Below are 15,344 nucleotides of genomic sequence, written 5' to 3' on the forward strand. Positions count from 1 at the left end.
AACTCCTTGCTTTCGCAGAAGCACCATCATTTCTGCCATTACCTTGGTAAATATTCTCGGTGCCGTGGACAGACCAAACGGCAACGTCTGGAATTGGTAATGACAGTCCTGTACCACAAATCTGAGGTACTCCTGATGAGGTGGATAAATGGGGACATGCAGGTAAGCATCCTTTATGTCCAGAGACACCATAAAATCCCCCTCTTCCAGGCTCGCAATGACCGCCCTGAGCGATTCCATCTTGAACTTGAACCTTTTCAGGTAAATGTTCAGGGATTTTAAATTCAATATGGGTCTGACCGAACCATCCGGTTTCGGAACCACAAACATTGTGGAATAGTAACCCCTTCCCTGTTGAGGGAGGGGAACCTGTACCACCACCTGCTGGAGATATAATTTGTGAATTGCCGCTAACACTACTTCCCTTTCTATGGGGGAAGCTGGCAGGGCCGATTTGAGGTAACGGTGAGGGGGCATCACTTCGAATTCCAGCTTGTATCCCTGAGACACAATCTGTATAGCCCAGGGATCCACATGTGAGCGAACCCACTGGTGGCTGAAATTTCAGAGACGCGCCCCCACCACTCCTGGCTCCACCTGTGGAGCCCCAGCGTAATGCGGTGGATTTAGTGGAAGCCGGGGAGGACTTCTGTTCCTGGGAACTAGCTATATTGTGCAGCTTCTTTCCTCTACCCCTGCCTCTGGCAAGAAAAGACGCCCCTCGGACTCTCTTGCCTCTTTGCGATCGAAAGGACTGCATTTGGTAATACGGTGCTTTCTTAGGTTGTGAGGGAATATATGGCAAAAAATTTGACTTCCCAGCCGTAGCTGTGGAAACTAGGTCCGAGAGACCGTCCCCAAACAATTCCTCACCCTTATAAGGTAAAACCTCCATGTGCTTTTTTGAGTCGGCATCACCTGTCCATTGCCGAGTACACAGGACCCTTCTGGCAGAAATTGACATTGCATTTATTCTAGAGCCCAGTAGGCAAATGTCTCTCTGGGCATCCCTCATATATAGGACAGCGTCTTTTATATGCCCCAGGGTCAGTAATATAGTATCCTTGTCCAAGGTATCAAGTTCCTCAGACAGAGTATCTGTCCATGCTGCTACAGCACTACACATCCAGGCCGACGCAATTGCCGGCCTCAGTAGGGTACCTGAATGTGTATAAACGGACTTCAGGATACCTTCCTGCTTCCTATCCGCAGGATCTTTTAGGGTGGCCGTATCCTGTGATGGCAGGGCCACCTTCTTAGATAAGCGTGTCAAAGCTTTGTCTACCCTAGGGGAGGATTCCCAGCGTAACCTGTCCGTTGGCGGGAAAGGATACGCCATAAGTAACCGTTTGGAAATCTGAACTTTCCTATCAGGAGAATCCCAAGCTTTTTCACATAACTCATTTAACTCATGTGAAGGGGGAAAAGTCACTTCTTGCCTTTTTTCCCCAAACATATAAACCCTCTTGTCAGGGACAGGGTTTACCTCTGAAATGTGCAATACATCCTTCATTGCTATAATCATGTAGCGGATGGCTTTAGCCATTTTAGGCTGCAACTTTGCATCATCGCCATCGACATTGGAGTCAGAATCCGTGTCGATATCTGTGTCAACAATCTGGGATAGTGGGCGCTTCTGAGACCCTGACGGCCTCTGCGCTGTAAGATCAGGCATGGGTTGAGACCCTGACTGTCCCAAGGCTTCAGCTTTATCCAACCTTTTATGCAAGGAGTTTACATTATCATTTAACACCTTCCACATATCCATCCAATCAGGTGTCGGCGCCGTCGGCGGAGACACCACATTCATCTGCACCTGCTCTGCTTCCACATAGCCTTCCTCGTCAAACATGTCGACACAAGCGTACCGACACACCACACACACAGGGGATGCTCTATTTGAGGACAGAACCCCCACAAGGCCTTTTGGAGAGACAGAGAGAGAGTATGCCAACACACACCCAAGCGCTATATAACCCAGGAATTACATAGTAACTTAAGTGTTTACCCAGTAGCTTCTGTATTAATGATTTTGCGCTAAATTTATGTGCCCCCCCCCCTCTCTTTTTACCCTCTTTCTACCGTGATTCTGCAGGGGAGAGCCTGGGAGGCTTCCTCTCAGCGGAGCTGTGGAAAGAAAATGGCGCTGGTGAGTGCTGAGGAAGAAGCCCCGCTCCCTCAGCGGCAGGCTTCTGTACTGCGATTTTGTGTAAAATAATGGCGGGGGCTCATGCATATATACAGTGCCCAACTGTATATATGCTCTTTTATGCCAAGAGGTACTCAATTGCTGCCCAGGGCGCCCCCCCCCCCCCCGCCCCCTGCACCCTACAGTGACCGGAGTGTGTGGGTTAGTGTGGGAGCAATGGCGCACAGCTACAGTGCTGTGCGCTACCTCATATGCCGCCGATTTTGAAGTCTTCTTGCTTCTCTCGCCGCTTCTGTCTTCTGGCTCTGCGAGGGGGACGGCGGCGCGGCTCCGGGATCGGACGACCAAGGGTGCGTTCCTGTGTTCGATCCCTCTGGAGCTAATGGTGTCCAGTAGCCTAAGAAGCATGACCTATCCGCAGTTAGTAGGTCTGCTTCTCTCCCCTCAGTCCCACGTAGCAGAAAGTCTGTTGCCAGCAGATCTCTCTGAAAATAAAAAACCTAACAAAATACTTTCTTATTAGCAAGCTCAGGAGAGCTCACTAAGTAGCACCCAGCTCGTCCGGGCACAGATTCTAACTGAGGTCTGGAGGAGGGGCATAGAGGGAGGAGCCAGTGCACACCAGTAGTCCTAATTCTTTCTTAGAGTGCCCTGTCTCCTGCGGAGCCCGTCTATTCCCCATGGTCCTTACGGAGTCCCCAGCATCCACTAGGACGTTAGAGAAAAGCTAAAAGTAATAGAGGAAATCATGATCCTAAAGAGACACATGTCCGTAGATCATGTACTTTCATCACAGTAATAGGAGACTTCCCATAGCCATATTAACTTACATTAGCTATTATGTTATCCTACAGCATTCCTACAGTACACTGAAGTGAAGACATCAGAACAATCCTCCTCCATGTCAGAGTGGTATTAGGGTGTGTTGCTCAGTACATAACTCTTCAGGCAGTATCTTGGCTATGGCACTGGGGCAGGGTGAACTCTTTGCCTCCCTTACCTGTGGCACACACCTGCAGCTTTTCCCTGTGTGTGGTGTGACTAGTAGCTACAGCAGGTTGGACCAGATGCACGTGCGATGTCCAGTATGCTTGCACTAGACAGACACCAAACATGATTATTTTCATAGATATATATATCTATCTCATATAGACTCCTCTTGCCAGGCTGTTCTGGCTACAGTAAGCATGCGTATTCATAATATGTAGAATTACACAGCAAAAGGTAGTGATAACTTATTTTACACTTTTGCCTTGATAGCATTACCTGCTTATCCGGTACACTAACCTTTCGACTCCTCTATTTTACTACTGTCCGACTCTTCCATGAATGGCAAATATATATTAATGTACTGTATATTATAATTAACAAACTTACTGTAGCAAAATAGTAGCACAAGGCATTGCATCCCCCCCAAGCAGGTCATCAGGATAGATTGAGCATAAAAATGAACAATGTAATGTAATGATGTTATGGGGGCGTAGACGATCCTCTTATCTGCAGTGTAAAAACAGAGCAGACTGATATATGCATAAAAATCATGCAGTATTTCCTCTGCTAGCATAAATAAAATACATTTGCAAACCTTGCTTGCAGGGCTACATGCTGTGCTCAGTAAGTGCAATTTGCACCAACTCTAAATCAGGGCCAATATTAGTACTCAGCTTATCCCCCCCGTGCATGTGCTAATGGGATCACTGATATTTATATAACAAGTCGGTATTTATATAACAGGTCAGAGAAGGTGCATTTCTACTGACACCACCCAAAATTGTTTCCACAGCCCTGGATAAAACAGACATACTTACTCAGCTGAAGTAATCGATAAAGCTACTTTACTTTTAGTAAACAGAGAAGATCTTCTAAAGGAGAAGAATAAACCAAACTCTGACAATCCAAAATGTGAATGGGTCTTGAACAGTAAATATGGCTCTCACCCCAACCAACTTGAAAAAAAACATTAAAAGGAATTGGGGAGTCCTAATGGAAGACCCCTTATTAAAAAATCATCCCCCAACCGAACCTACTTTCATATACAGGAAAGCACAGGCACTAAAAGACAAATTAGTCAAAGTACACTAGCTGAGACAAAAACAAACAGTGACAGAATAAAAGGCTTCCATAGGTGTGACCGTTGTCTAATGTGTCATTCTACATTTATTAATCAGTGGCAAACGCAGGATTTCTAGAGGGGGGTTTCAAAATGCAGTCCACAATCTCCCACTCTGTGCAGTGCGGGAGTCTGGGGTGTGGCAGAAGAACCTAGTACCAACCCTGGACTTTAATGTAAACATTGATCTTTTTATACACTGAACACTGTATGGAACAGAGTAATCATATTTAACACTATAGATGGTCTCTAGTTTACGCCGTATCAAACATTTTTAAATCATATAAATAAGTGATCAGAAAAAGGCTGAACATACCATCTCCTATATAATAGCCCAGATCTGTGATCTAACGCTGGGCGGAGTCACAGCGCTGGGCAGAGTCGCAGGCATACAGTCACAGATCTGGCCAAACCTCTCCCCCATCAGAGTCCTCCTTTCACTATTCTCCTCCCCCCCCCCCCCCCCTCGGACTGTGGAGGGCGGGGTAGAACAGGGAGAGGGCGGCCAGGGGAGGTGACAGTTATCAGGAAGCAATGCCCGGCCGTCTGCCCCCGCACCCCGTCTCAACCATTCAGCAACAAGGAGGAGGAGAGCCCGGCCAGTACCAGCCGTCACCCAGACCCTGCCACACACACCGCAGCCCCGGCCAGCAACACCGGGGGAGACCCATGTGTCCGTGAGGGCCGCTGTGGTCTCCGCCACCCCCGGAGATGGAGGAGTCCCTGCCCTCTGGCCTCCTGGAGATCTGCTTCCTGGTGGGCGGCCCATGGAGAAGGTCCGGGAGATACACAAGGTGGGTGCAGGGTGACTGTGATCAATCTCTGCCAGTCACCTTATTTCGGGGCAATATTCCCCACTGCCTGCTGTCTACCTTACCTCACTGCATAGTCCCTCATATATCCCTAATTTCCTCTCTGCATAGTGCCTCCTTCTGCGACCCTCTGTGCTGTGTCTCCATCTGCGACCCTCTGTGCTGTGCCCCCCTCTGCTCTCTGCACGGTGCCCCCCTCTGCTCTCTGCGCTGTACCAGTTGAATTGGCTTATTCCTAATGGGTTAAAATCCAATTTTAAATGAAAATGGTTTTAAGAATAACATTATTTTAAAACATGCCTTTTAAATATTTGTTAATATTTTATATACTCTTTTTGTCTTTTCATATTATCTGGCATATTGCACAAGAATATGCAGGAATACAAAGTACTGCATTAGTATATGTTAGGTGGAGTCTAATTTGATTGACACCATTACCTTTCTGGACACCAATTATTGGATATGCATCAAACACAGGGCCCATTTCAGACCTGATTGTTGCTGCGCATGTTTGCAGCGGTCTACGATCAGATAGCCGCCGCCCATAGAGTGACAACCCACCACGTGAAGTGTGCGAATGCCGCACGCCATGCAAAAATGCCACCAGACAGCGGATAGCTGCAAATCCGTTCGCAACTCACTCTCCATCGAATTATATTTCCAGTCTGTGCATAGCCCAGGACTTACTCCTACCGTGAGATACAAACAGGCTGACATCAAACACCCTCCCTGAAAACACTTGGGAACGCTGCGTTTTTCCCGATACTCCCTGTAAACGGGCAGTTACCATCCACAAATGTCCGCTTACTGTCAATCACCTTGCAATCTTAATTTTTCGCACCACCCTGTTGCGGTTTGGCAACGCACCTGTGCATTGCGCTGCATACGCAGTTATTCGATAATCGGCTGCTGTGCGAATTCACACAACAGCGATCAGGTCTGAATCGGGCCCACAATCCATTATGCAGCACAACTATACTGTGATTGGTAAACGGAGAAGCATGATGAACTACAAAAATGCTCTCTGACCTTTCAGTTTTAGGCTACTTATACCCCTTTTACACTCGCACTCCCGGGTCACTCCCGGGATGCTTCCCGGGACTGACCCCTTTCACACTGCACTAAGACCTGGGATCGACCCGGGACAGCCCCATTTACACTGATCCCGGGATATCCCTGCAAATTCATATGTATGTCATTAGAAATGGCCTTGGGCTCAGAAAAGATGACATCTTCTTTTCTGAGCCCAAGAAAGCTCCAATCCGAGGCCTTTTAACAGTCCCGGGATAGTGAATCCCGGGACGGGCCCTTTCACACTACACAGCTTCCCGGGACGGTCCCGGGACCAACCCTGGTCGAGACCTGGGTTGAAATCCCGGGATGCTCGTCCCGGGAAATTGACCCTGTACCCTTTCACACTGAGAAAAATCCCGGGATGATGCGCGTTCACGTGTAAAATCCCGGGATTTTCATGCGAGTGTAAAAGGGGTATTACAGAAAATGGAATGCATGGTGAATCACGAATACTACAATTGGTTTCTGGTTGTGGCAGAAAGCAGAGGGCCAAACGAGGCAGAAGTGGAGGATGTCAATTTCCTGTTTAGCATTTTAAATCATACACCTTTACACAAGCATGGTATGCACACCAGAAAAAAGGTTCTTAGTTATCCGAAGCACGTTGTATGAACACCATGCACTGCAATGACGGGATCCCTCTACTTGGACTTCACCATCAAGGCAAAGCTGGGTGATGTGCTGTTTGACCCACCTACAAGTTCGGATTTTGGCTGATCACAACCGTTGACACACACCATCAGCCTATTCTGGTATGAGCCTCAAGGGCAAATCTGTCTTTTTTTTTGCTATTGTGCTCTTGAAGCTATATGCACTAAATACACTTTAGCTTGGTATATGACAAATGAAGATACAGTACCTTATCTATGTGTTTTATGCTATTGTTACTGAGGCACTTTATACGTATTTACATGCTTGTTTTAATAAATGTAACTTTTTATTTTATCTTTTCAGTTTATGTCATATTTAATATAGACCTAGGAATATATACATATTGCAGTTTATTAGCAATGATATCCAGACTATGTGGTCATTCCGAGTTGATCGCTCGCTAGCTGTTTTTAGCAGCTGTGCAAACGCTATGCCGCCTCCCACTGGGAGTGTATTTTAGCTTAGTATAAGTGCGAACGAAAGGATCGCAGAGCGGTGGCAAAGTTTTTGTGTGCAGCTTTAAAGTAGCTCAAGACCTACTCAACGCTTGCGATGACTGCAGACTGTTCAGTTCCTGTTTTGACATCACAAACACGCCCTGCGTTCGCCCAGCCATGCCTGCGTTTTTCTTAGCACGCCTGCGTTTTTTCAAACACTCCCTGAAAACGGTCAGTTGACACCCAGAAACGCCCACTTCACGTCAATCAGTCTGCGGCCAGCAGTGCAACTGAAAAGCTTCGCTAGACCTTGTGTGAAACTACATCGTCCGTTGTAATAGTACGTCGCTCGTGCGCATTGCGCCGCATGCGCAGAAATGCCTTTTTTTGCCTCATCGTTGCACAGCGAACGAATGCAGCTAGCGATCAACTCGGAATGACCACTTATGGGTCAACAGTCATTACGTCGACCCCATATGGTCGTTTCAACAAATTGCAGTCCCAGCTGAAAATACTATCCACATTTTTGTGTCGAACACTGTCATGTCGACCTTTTGTTCAGGTCAACCTTTTCCAGTGTCGACCTTTTGTCTGTCTACCATATGGGGTCAACCTAATGCACGTAGATCTTGTTTTCCGCACCCACTGTGAATAGCCTTCATCCTTCAGAAAAGAGCGCTATTTTGTATAATTCACCTTTTTTGATTTTGGATGTATGCTATAAGTACTTAGTGTTCACTTAGTTGAAAGGAACAAGAGCTGCACATTTTCTGTTTAATGTTCTTTTATAAGTGAATATCCACTCACTACTAAACATTGTCAGTGGCTGCGCCCAAGCCCAGCAAATCGCCACACTTTATTACTAGGCCCTCTACCCTGATCCGTTATTACACTAATTTCTACACTACTTAGTAGTACTGTCAAAGAGGGTCCCTTCAGCCAATCAGGGAGCGCCACGTCTTGGCAGTCTCCTGATTGGCTGTGCGCTCCTGAGCTGTCAGTCAGGCTGCGCACTTAAGATACAATGTAGCGCATAGGCGCTCCATTGTATCCAATGGTGGGAACTTTGCGGTCAGCGGTTGACCGCGAGTAACCTCAACCGCTGACCGCAAAGTTCCCACCATTGGATACAATGTAGCGCCTATGCGCTACATTGTATCTCTGCCGTGCACTGCCTGACTGTCAGCTCAGGAGCGCACAGCCAATCAGGAGAGTGCCAAGACGTGGCGCTCCCTGATTGGCCGAAGGGACCCTCTTTGACAGGAGTCACGGGGGGTCCCGGCAGTCGGGGAAAGGGGTCCCATGTGTAAACATGGGACCCCTTTCAGTGCGTGGTTCGGGTTTTCCGGTTTGTTTTTTTGCCAAGTACGTGGATTACAAAGAGGACACAAGCTACACTGGATTGTGTGAGTATAATTTTATTCACAGGTACCCCATGGATTCTACATGGAGAAGTGGACCGAGCCTCGTGTGAACATAGGCAAGTATGTGTGTATGTAGGTGTGCATGTATGTAATAAAGTTTTACTGTCACGGTGTGTGTGTCCTGTTTTTTGTTGGGTATTTTTTTTGTAGTAGTACTACAGGTACCAGCGGGCCCGTTTTTCCACCGCATGCTGGTACTTGTGGTTCTCCAAGTACCAGCTTGCGGGGGAGGCTTGCTGGGACTTGTAGTACTGCTACAAAAAACAATATTCTTCTTTTTACACTAGGCTATCAGCCCCCCATCCACCGCCCTTGGATGGAGGGGACAGCCTCGGGCTTCACCCCTGGCCCTTGGGTGGCTGGAGGGGGGGACCCCTTGATTTAAGGGGTCCCCACTCCTCCAGGGTACCCCGGCCAGTGGTGACTAGTTACTGATTTAATGCCAGGGCCGCAGGGACCTATATAAAAGTGTCCCCCGGCTGTGGCATTATCTCTCTGACTAATGGAGCCCGGTGCTGGTGTTAAAAATACGAGGGACCCCTACGCTTTCTGTCCCCCATATTTTTGGCACCAGGACCAGGCGCAGAGCCCGGTGCTGGTTGTTCAAATATTGGTGAACCTCTGTCAATTTTCCCCCCATATTTTTACAACCAGGACCGGCTCGAAGAGCCCGAGGCTGGTTATGCTTAGGAGGGGGGACCCCACGCATTTTTTTGGGGTGAATTTTAACACTTTCCCACCCCTTCCCACTGATAAACATGCACGGATCTCACGGATCCGTGCACGCCTATCAGAACACGGTAAAAAAAAAGCAGGTCTATTTTAAAACTGCTTTTTGTACGAATTGTATTTTTTCACGGCAGTGTTTGGCTATTGCCGGCAGTGTTTGTGATTTATAATTTTTAGTAAATTACCGAGTTGTATAAAATAACAGGCGTATTTGACCGATGGTATATTCATTCGTAATTTTTTTCTTTGACTTCCAAAAAAATACGAATGCCCTCATCACTGCCGAGATTTTGGTTTAGTAAATTCCCGAGATGTCACTTTGAAGAAAAAACACCAAATCGGTCAAAATCGGGAGCTTAGTAAATAGACCCCATGGTCTTTATTTATGTCCTTCCTTAATGAAGCCATTGGGGTATATTCAATTAGTGTCGAAAGCTGCCATCTGTCGAAAAGACGGTAGTTTTCGACTTTTTAAGGTCGAATAGTGATTCGACCTATTTAGTCCCATCAGTTTTTATTTGACAAGTCGTGGAATTCGACTTGTCGAACAGTACGTGAATCGGCAGTATAGCTGCCGATTCAACTACTTTTGAGTGAAACGGGGCAAATTCGACAGGATTTGGCCCCGTTTCCGACCAGCTCGGTCCGACCTAAAAAAATGTCGGACTGAGATGTGGGACCCAGAGGAGGAGGGGGGCGCGGAGAGACGGGGAACAGCTGCAGGGCACACAGGAGGGAGAAGCGCTACAGCACAGTGCTGTAGCAGGAGGTCTCACAGCCGCGCCGCTCACGGCAGCGTCCACCTGGCTCCAGCAAGTGAGGTCACGCTTGCTGGAGCCGGGTGGACACTGCCGTGAGGTCTGGAGGCTATGAGACAACCTCCTGCAGCGCTACTGTAGCGCTGCTCTCCTCCGTCTGCCCGCGGCTGTCCCCGCTGGTCTCCCCGCTGCTCCCCCCACTCTCCTCCTCCTCCGGATCCCTCATCTAAATTTGACTTTTTAAAAGTCGAAATGAGATGAGATTGAATAGGGGTTGTCGGATCCATTCCGACAAATGCATGTCAGAATGGATCCAACTTCAATTGAATATACCCCTTTGCCTCTTAGTGCACTGATATGATACGAGAGCCATAAAATGGCTGCCCTCATTGTATCACCTCCAGCCTCAGCTATTAGCCAAACGTTTAATTCTCATAAATCATGGTTCAGTCCTTATCATGGTGACACCATTGTGTGTAGGTGATGTACACAGTAAGATCTGTATTTCGTAGCCATTTTGTATAGGGTAACTGATTCCAGCCTGCTCTCACACAGCTCCCACTTTATGTAAGAGTAACAGGAATAACGATAAATAGCTTACCAACCTTCCAATAAATAAGATGCTTTCTTCATGTTTCTTTGCTACCCTTATTTGAAAGCCCTATTTTTATGGAATAAAGCCATCACATGAAACAACTTACTAGAATTACAGTTGACTTTCTTAAAGGAAATTATGTTAAATTAATGTGGCTACTGAACCACTGCCATGCGGGACCTCAAAAAAATACATATATATTCCTTATAATTTTTCTCTGTGAACATTTATTTATTTAAGCTTAACTCCAAGTTCTTAATGCTAACCATCCCAAAAAAAATTCTACAATGTTCTGTGCTAACAGTGTTATTCATCCAAACAAGGGCAAGCAAACATTTGTGTATGTTGAATAAGCATTTGCTGTGGTCGCAAGTTAACCCCTCACATTCGGATGTATTGCTTGTGCAAGATCTACTGATGACAAAGGAGCTACTAGCTTAACCTGTATGCACCGTAATTCATCCCGCAGTCTGACACCCCCTCCCCCCCCCCATCCTCAGCAACCTCTCTGGCTCCTGTAGGAGAGTCTTCAGTAGCTAAAGTTATTTCAGAAGAATATCCTAGGCAGAACCCAGAAAAGTGAACCGGGAAAGTAGTTTTAGAAAGACCATTTTGATACAGTACATTAAATACTGTATATCTAAGAGAATTAAATAATCAAGTTCACGTTTGTCCCCTTCAGAGTAGATATGTGGTTTTATTTATTAAAAAAAAACAATATTGTTTTTTTCAATGTAGGTTTCCTGCATCTTCACGTAGCAGAGGGATCACATTGCATAGTCCCTTTATGCTGCACAGCATATGTAGTCAGCAGTAGTGTTCCTCTGTTGACCATGGAAATACTTAGCTCTTCCTGTTCCAGTTAGTGGTATCTAAATGGGCAGCACGTTGATGTAGTGGTTGGCACTGCTGTTGCACAGAGCTGGGCCCTATCTGTGTGGAGCTTCAATGTTCTCCAAATGTTTGTTTTGGTTCCTTCCAGTATCCTACCACAATTCAAGAAGATTACATTGCCTGCTTTTAAAAGTAGAACATGACTTTGGGGCAACCAGAAGTTAAAATGTTAACGTTAATTTTACAGAACAGCTCCCAAACTAAAAAGACTTCCACAGTGAAGTATTTCAGGATGCGGTCTGTCTGGAGATTGGGTGGAAGTGTCTATAGCCAACTCTATGATGATGTTCTTCCAATACTTTTTAACACACCACTGGACATAAAAACTGCACTCTTTGCTGTTATAGTAGTCAGGACTACATTACACCATCCGCGAGTTGTAAAACTCCTGAGGCCATTCAGACATAATCCCTAATAATGTTGCCTTTGAGTCACGAATGGTACATCAATATGGTTTACCTTCACCAGTGAATGGAGACTTTTTTCACCAAACATATCCCAGAGGAAGGTCAGGTCTTCCTGGCTGTCCACATGTGGCTGCAGCTGGGCCGGCAGCGTAGCCAAGAGCTCATATAGACCTATAAAGTGAAAATAAAACAGAAAATGTAATCTCATTAATTTAGCCAACAGTTCTGTGCAGCGACTTGTCTAAAGCCTGTCAATTAGAAGTTTCCACTGAAAATATAAGCCAAGCGTCAGGTAGGGATTCAAAGTTTGATTATCAAATTCTACACCAACCCTAATATGACATCAAATTTAATTGTATTCATTTTTATTTTATTTTTAATTATAGAGAGATGAAGCAAATACCACGTTCTGGGACTTAATGGCTTTTCCTTCCCATATGATACTGAAATGAGTCACTGAGACCATTTCCAAATAATAAATGGGGTGGTCTGACAAACCTAGACTATATATGACTTTAAAAATATATATATTAAAATTTACTGCTCAGTAAAGGGTTGTACTTACAGACGTCCCATAAAAGTTAGTCTGAAATTCTAAATTTCTACAAAGATTTTATACCTCTGGTTTAGCATTGTTAATTTTTGTACGAGCACTGAAGGGGAAACCTACACACATACAGTACATCGGAAACACAGCGGAAACACAGCGGAAACTAGGCAGAGGTATGAAAACATTGTAGATATGTCGACTATTAGCCTTTACTTTTTTTTCTTTTTTGTTTAATTTTTTTTTCTTTTTAATGAGGGTTTAGTACCATGTGCTGCAACTACTAGTTATTAGAGGCATACAGTACTTCGGTAAGCTTGCAAGGCAAACAGTAGCGCAGTGTTCTACAGTAGCACACAGCAATAGCTATCCATCATACACACAAAATATCAAGCTGTATTCCAAGAATGTAGCCGTACTGACTGTGTGAGCCCTCTATGGGGAGCTAACCTGGCATGAGCCTGTATCAATTCATAGCACATGTTTAATTTTCCAGGGGGATTACTAGGGGTAAAAAGGACAAAATGCCTTTTTTCTTCTGTCTGCTGTCTACAAAAACATGAACACTCTCTAGGGACCCCCACTACACGGGTCTGCTATTATTTTTAGTCTGAATAACTGTTGCCGTTCATCAAAAGGACAGCTTTACAAGATGTTTAACCAAAAAGGCACAGTAACGTGATAAACTGTAAGATAGGCTTCCAAATTGTGCATGCTAATCTAAATATTGTATTAATGAGAGGTAATGTCCAAACCTTCATGACCCCTCTATGTGCCATTAAAAGTGTAATTCTACTCTATAAAAACGCACTGTTCCTTTTTGTTTTTCCACTGGTTGGCATGGTGCATGCATGTCTTCTCACTAATATATAAACACGCTCTCTCCGATTACACTTGTTGACGGAGGTCAAAATAGAGATCTGTATCTCTAGCGGTTTCTCATAAACCTACAATGCGATACAGATGGTCCGTTGTAGTCTAAAAAAAAAATAAAAAAATTTCAACTCAAATAATTTAATATAGGTTTCTTCATGTGGAAATAAATGTATTTAGTGATTTGCCAAACAGCGCTGTGGTCTTCACGCTAACCCTGGCACCCAAAATACACATCCTTAAAAAAAACAGTGGTCATAGACCCAGCAATAAAAATTAAAAAAAGGATTTCTCTACTGCACCATGTCTAAAGACCAGGCAGCAAGACTTTCTTCTATATGAAACCATTAAGATTCAGATTAAGTGGGCATGAATTTATTGGAGGAATCCATTTTGTAAGTGGATCCAAAACTGAAAATGTCTGCCTCATTCCTCTGAGATGTCATTAGTGCCCAGTCAGCCAGTAAAATCTGGGCAGACAGAATAGAACATTTGCACGGATGCAGGTTCAGACTTGGAGGCATTCATCTCAAACATGAAAACAACCATGATGTTAGTAAGACAGTCTAATAAAGAGAATAATATCTCAGTGGTGCCACTACTTCCTAGTGAGCAGGTAAGGTCATAAAGTGCCTTGGACATCCATAATATAATTGAATCCCAGTGAATTGGAAGGCTGCATTATTATTTAGTGCATCAGTGATGCCATTAAGTACTTCTGATAAAATAATATACATTTTTAAGATGATATTAGTTTGTGGTTTTTCTAGTCTAGTAGTTCCCAAACTCGGTCCTCAAGGACCCCCAGCAGTTCATGTTTTCCAGGTCACCTAGCAGGTGCACTGGTGTATTTATTACTCACTGACACAAATTAAAATATCCACAGGTGGAGCTAATTATTTGACTCTTAATTCTGTGAGGAGATTTGGAAAACGTAAACTGTTGGGGGTCCTTGAGGATAGAGTTTAGGAACCAAGGTTCTCGTCTATTGGCTTCATTCCCATGAATAGTAGACCAGGTAACAAAATGGTTGCTGTCACTATGTGTAGGCTGCCAGTTTACCACATTAACATAACGATGCATACCACTCTCTCTTTAATTAACAGAAAACCGTCATGTGATGCAATCAAACCAAAAGAAACAATAAAAGGAGTGTAGACTATATTTCTCTAAGCAAAACTAAAGTATTAAAATTGTAAAATGTGCTCCAGCAGAGCACAGGAACAAAATTATATACTGAAATAAAACACTGGTAATTGCAGAATTGGATTGTCAGCCTTCTGTTTACAGTTATCATGTAAAACTGCATCTGAACAGATAAACATTTACTTCATCCAATTTGCCCCATGTTTATAAAGCTTATTTTCTATGAAGATTATGAACTGCTTGAAATGATCTGCGCTTTCCTGGCATCTGTTTAGAATCAGTCAGACACGGTAACCCGGATTCCAAATCTTCTCATTGCAAATGACTTGGATTATTGTCTTCTACTATCCATTTGGCTGGCCACGTTAGATAATCATACTTGACCTGTCAATCATCTCTAATGTGATCAAGAACATCTGGAACATGGACAAATTTGTTATTTCTGAATTGAGGAGTTCTCTATGAGGGAAATTATAATGGATGTCTGAGTATGTCTATTTACCTGTAGACGCTGTAGAATAGAAAGCCGAGTGATTGATCCATAAAGGGCGGCGTGCACAATTACACAGAAATGTAAACCATATTTAGTTATATAGTTTGGACGCATGAAACACAGTCTAGCCCAGACAAGGTAGTTGCAGAAGAAAATATTTGCAACACACATTATTGAAGTCAGTGCGTCTTGGTAATACATTAATAGATAGACACAAAATAAAGGCTTTGTATTTTGTAATGAGA

The 15,344-nt window shown here is 44.6% G+C and overlaps 1 protein-coding gene across 4 annotated transcripts in view; it reads right to left on the bottom strand.

Moving 5' to 3' along the window:
- Window positions 1-15,344, bottom strand: part of MPP7 (MAGUK p55 scaffold protein 7) — a 681,636-nt gene that overhangs the window by 359,268 nt on the left and 307,024 nt on the right. For all 4 annotated transcript variants that reach the window (XM_063922017.1, XM_063922018.1, XM_063922019.1 and 1 more), the window contains one exon: window positions 12,093-12,211. In XM_063922017.1, the coding sequence (XP_063778087.1) occupies window positions 12,093-12,211 (119 nt within the window). The remainder of the gene's footprint in view (window positions 1-12,092; window positions 12,212-15,344) is intronic.

This window comes from Pseudophryne corroboree, chromosome 5 (genome assembly GCF_028390025.1).
Source record: "Pseudophryne corroboree isolate aPseCor3 chromosome 5, aPseCor3.hap2, whole genome shotgun sequence".
NCBI lineage: Eukaryota > Metazoa > Chordata > Amphibia > Anura > Myobatrachidae > Pseudophryne > Pseudophryne corroboree.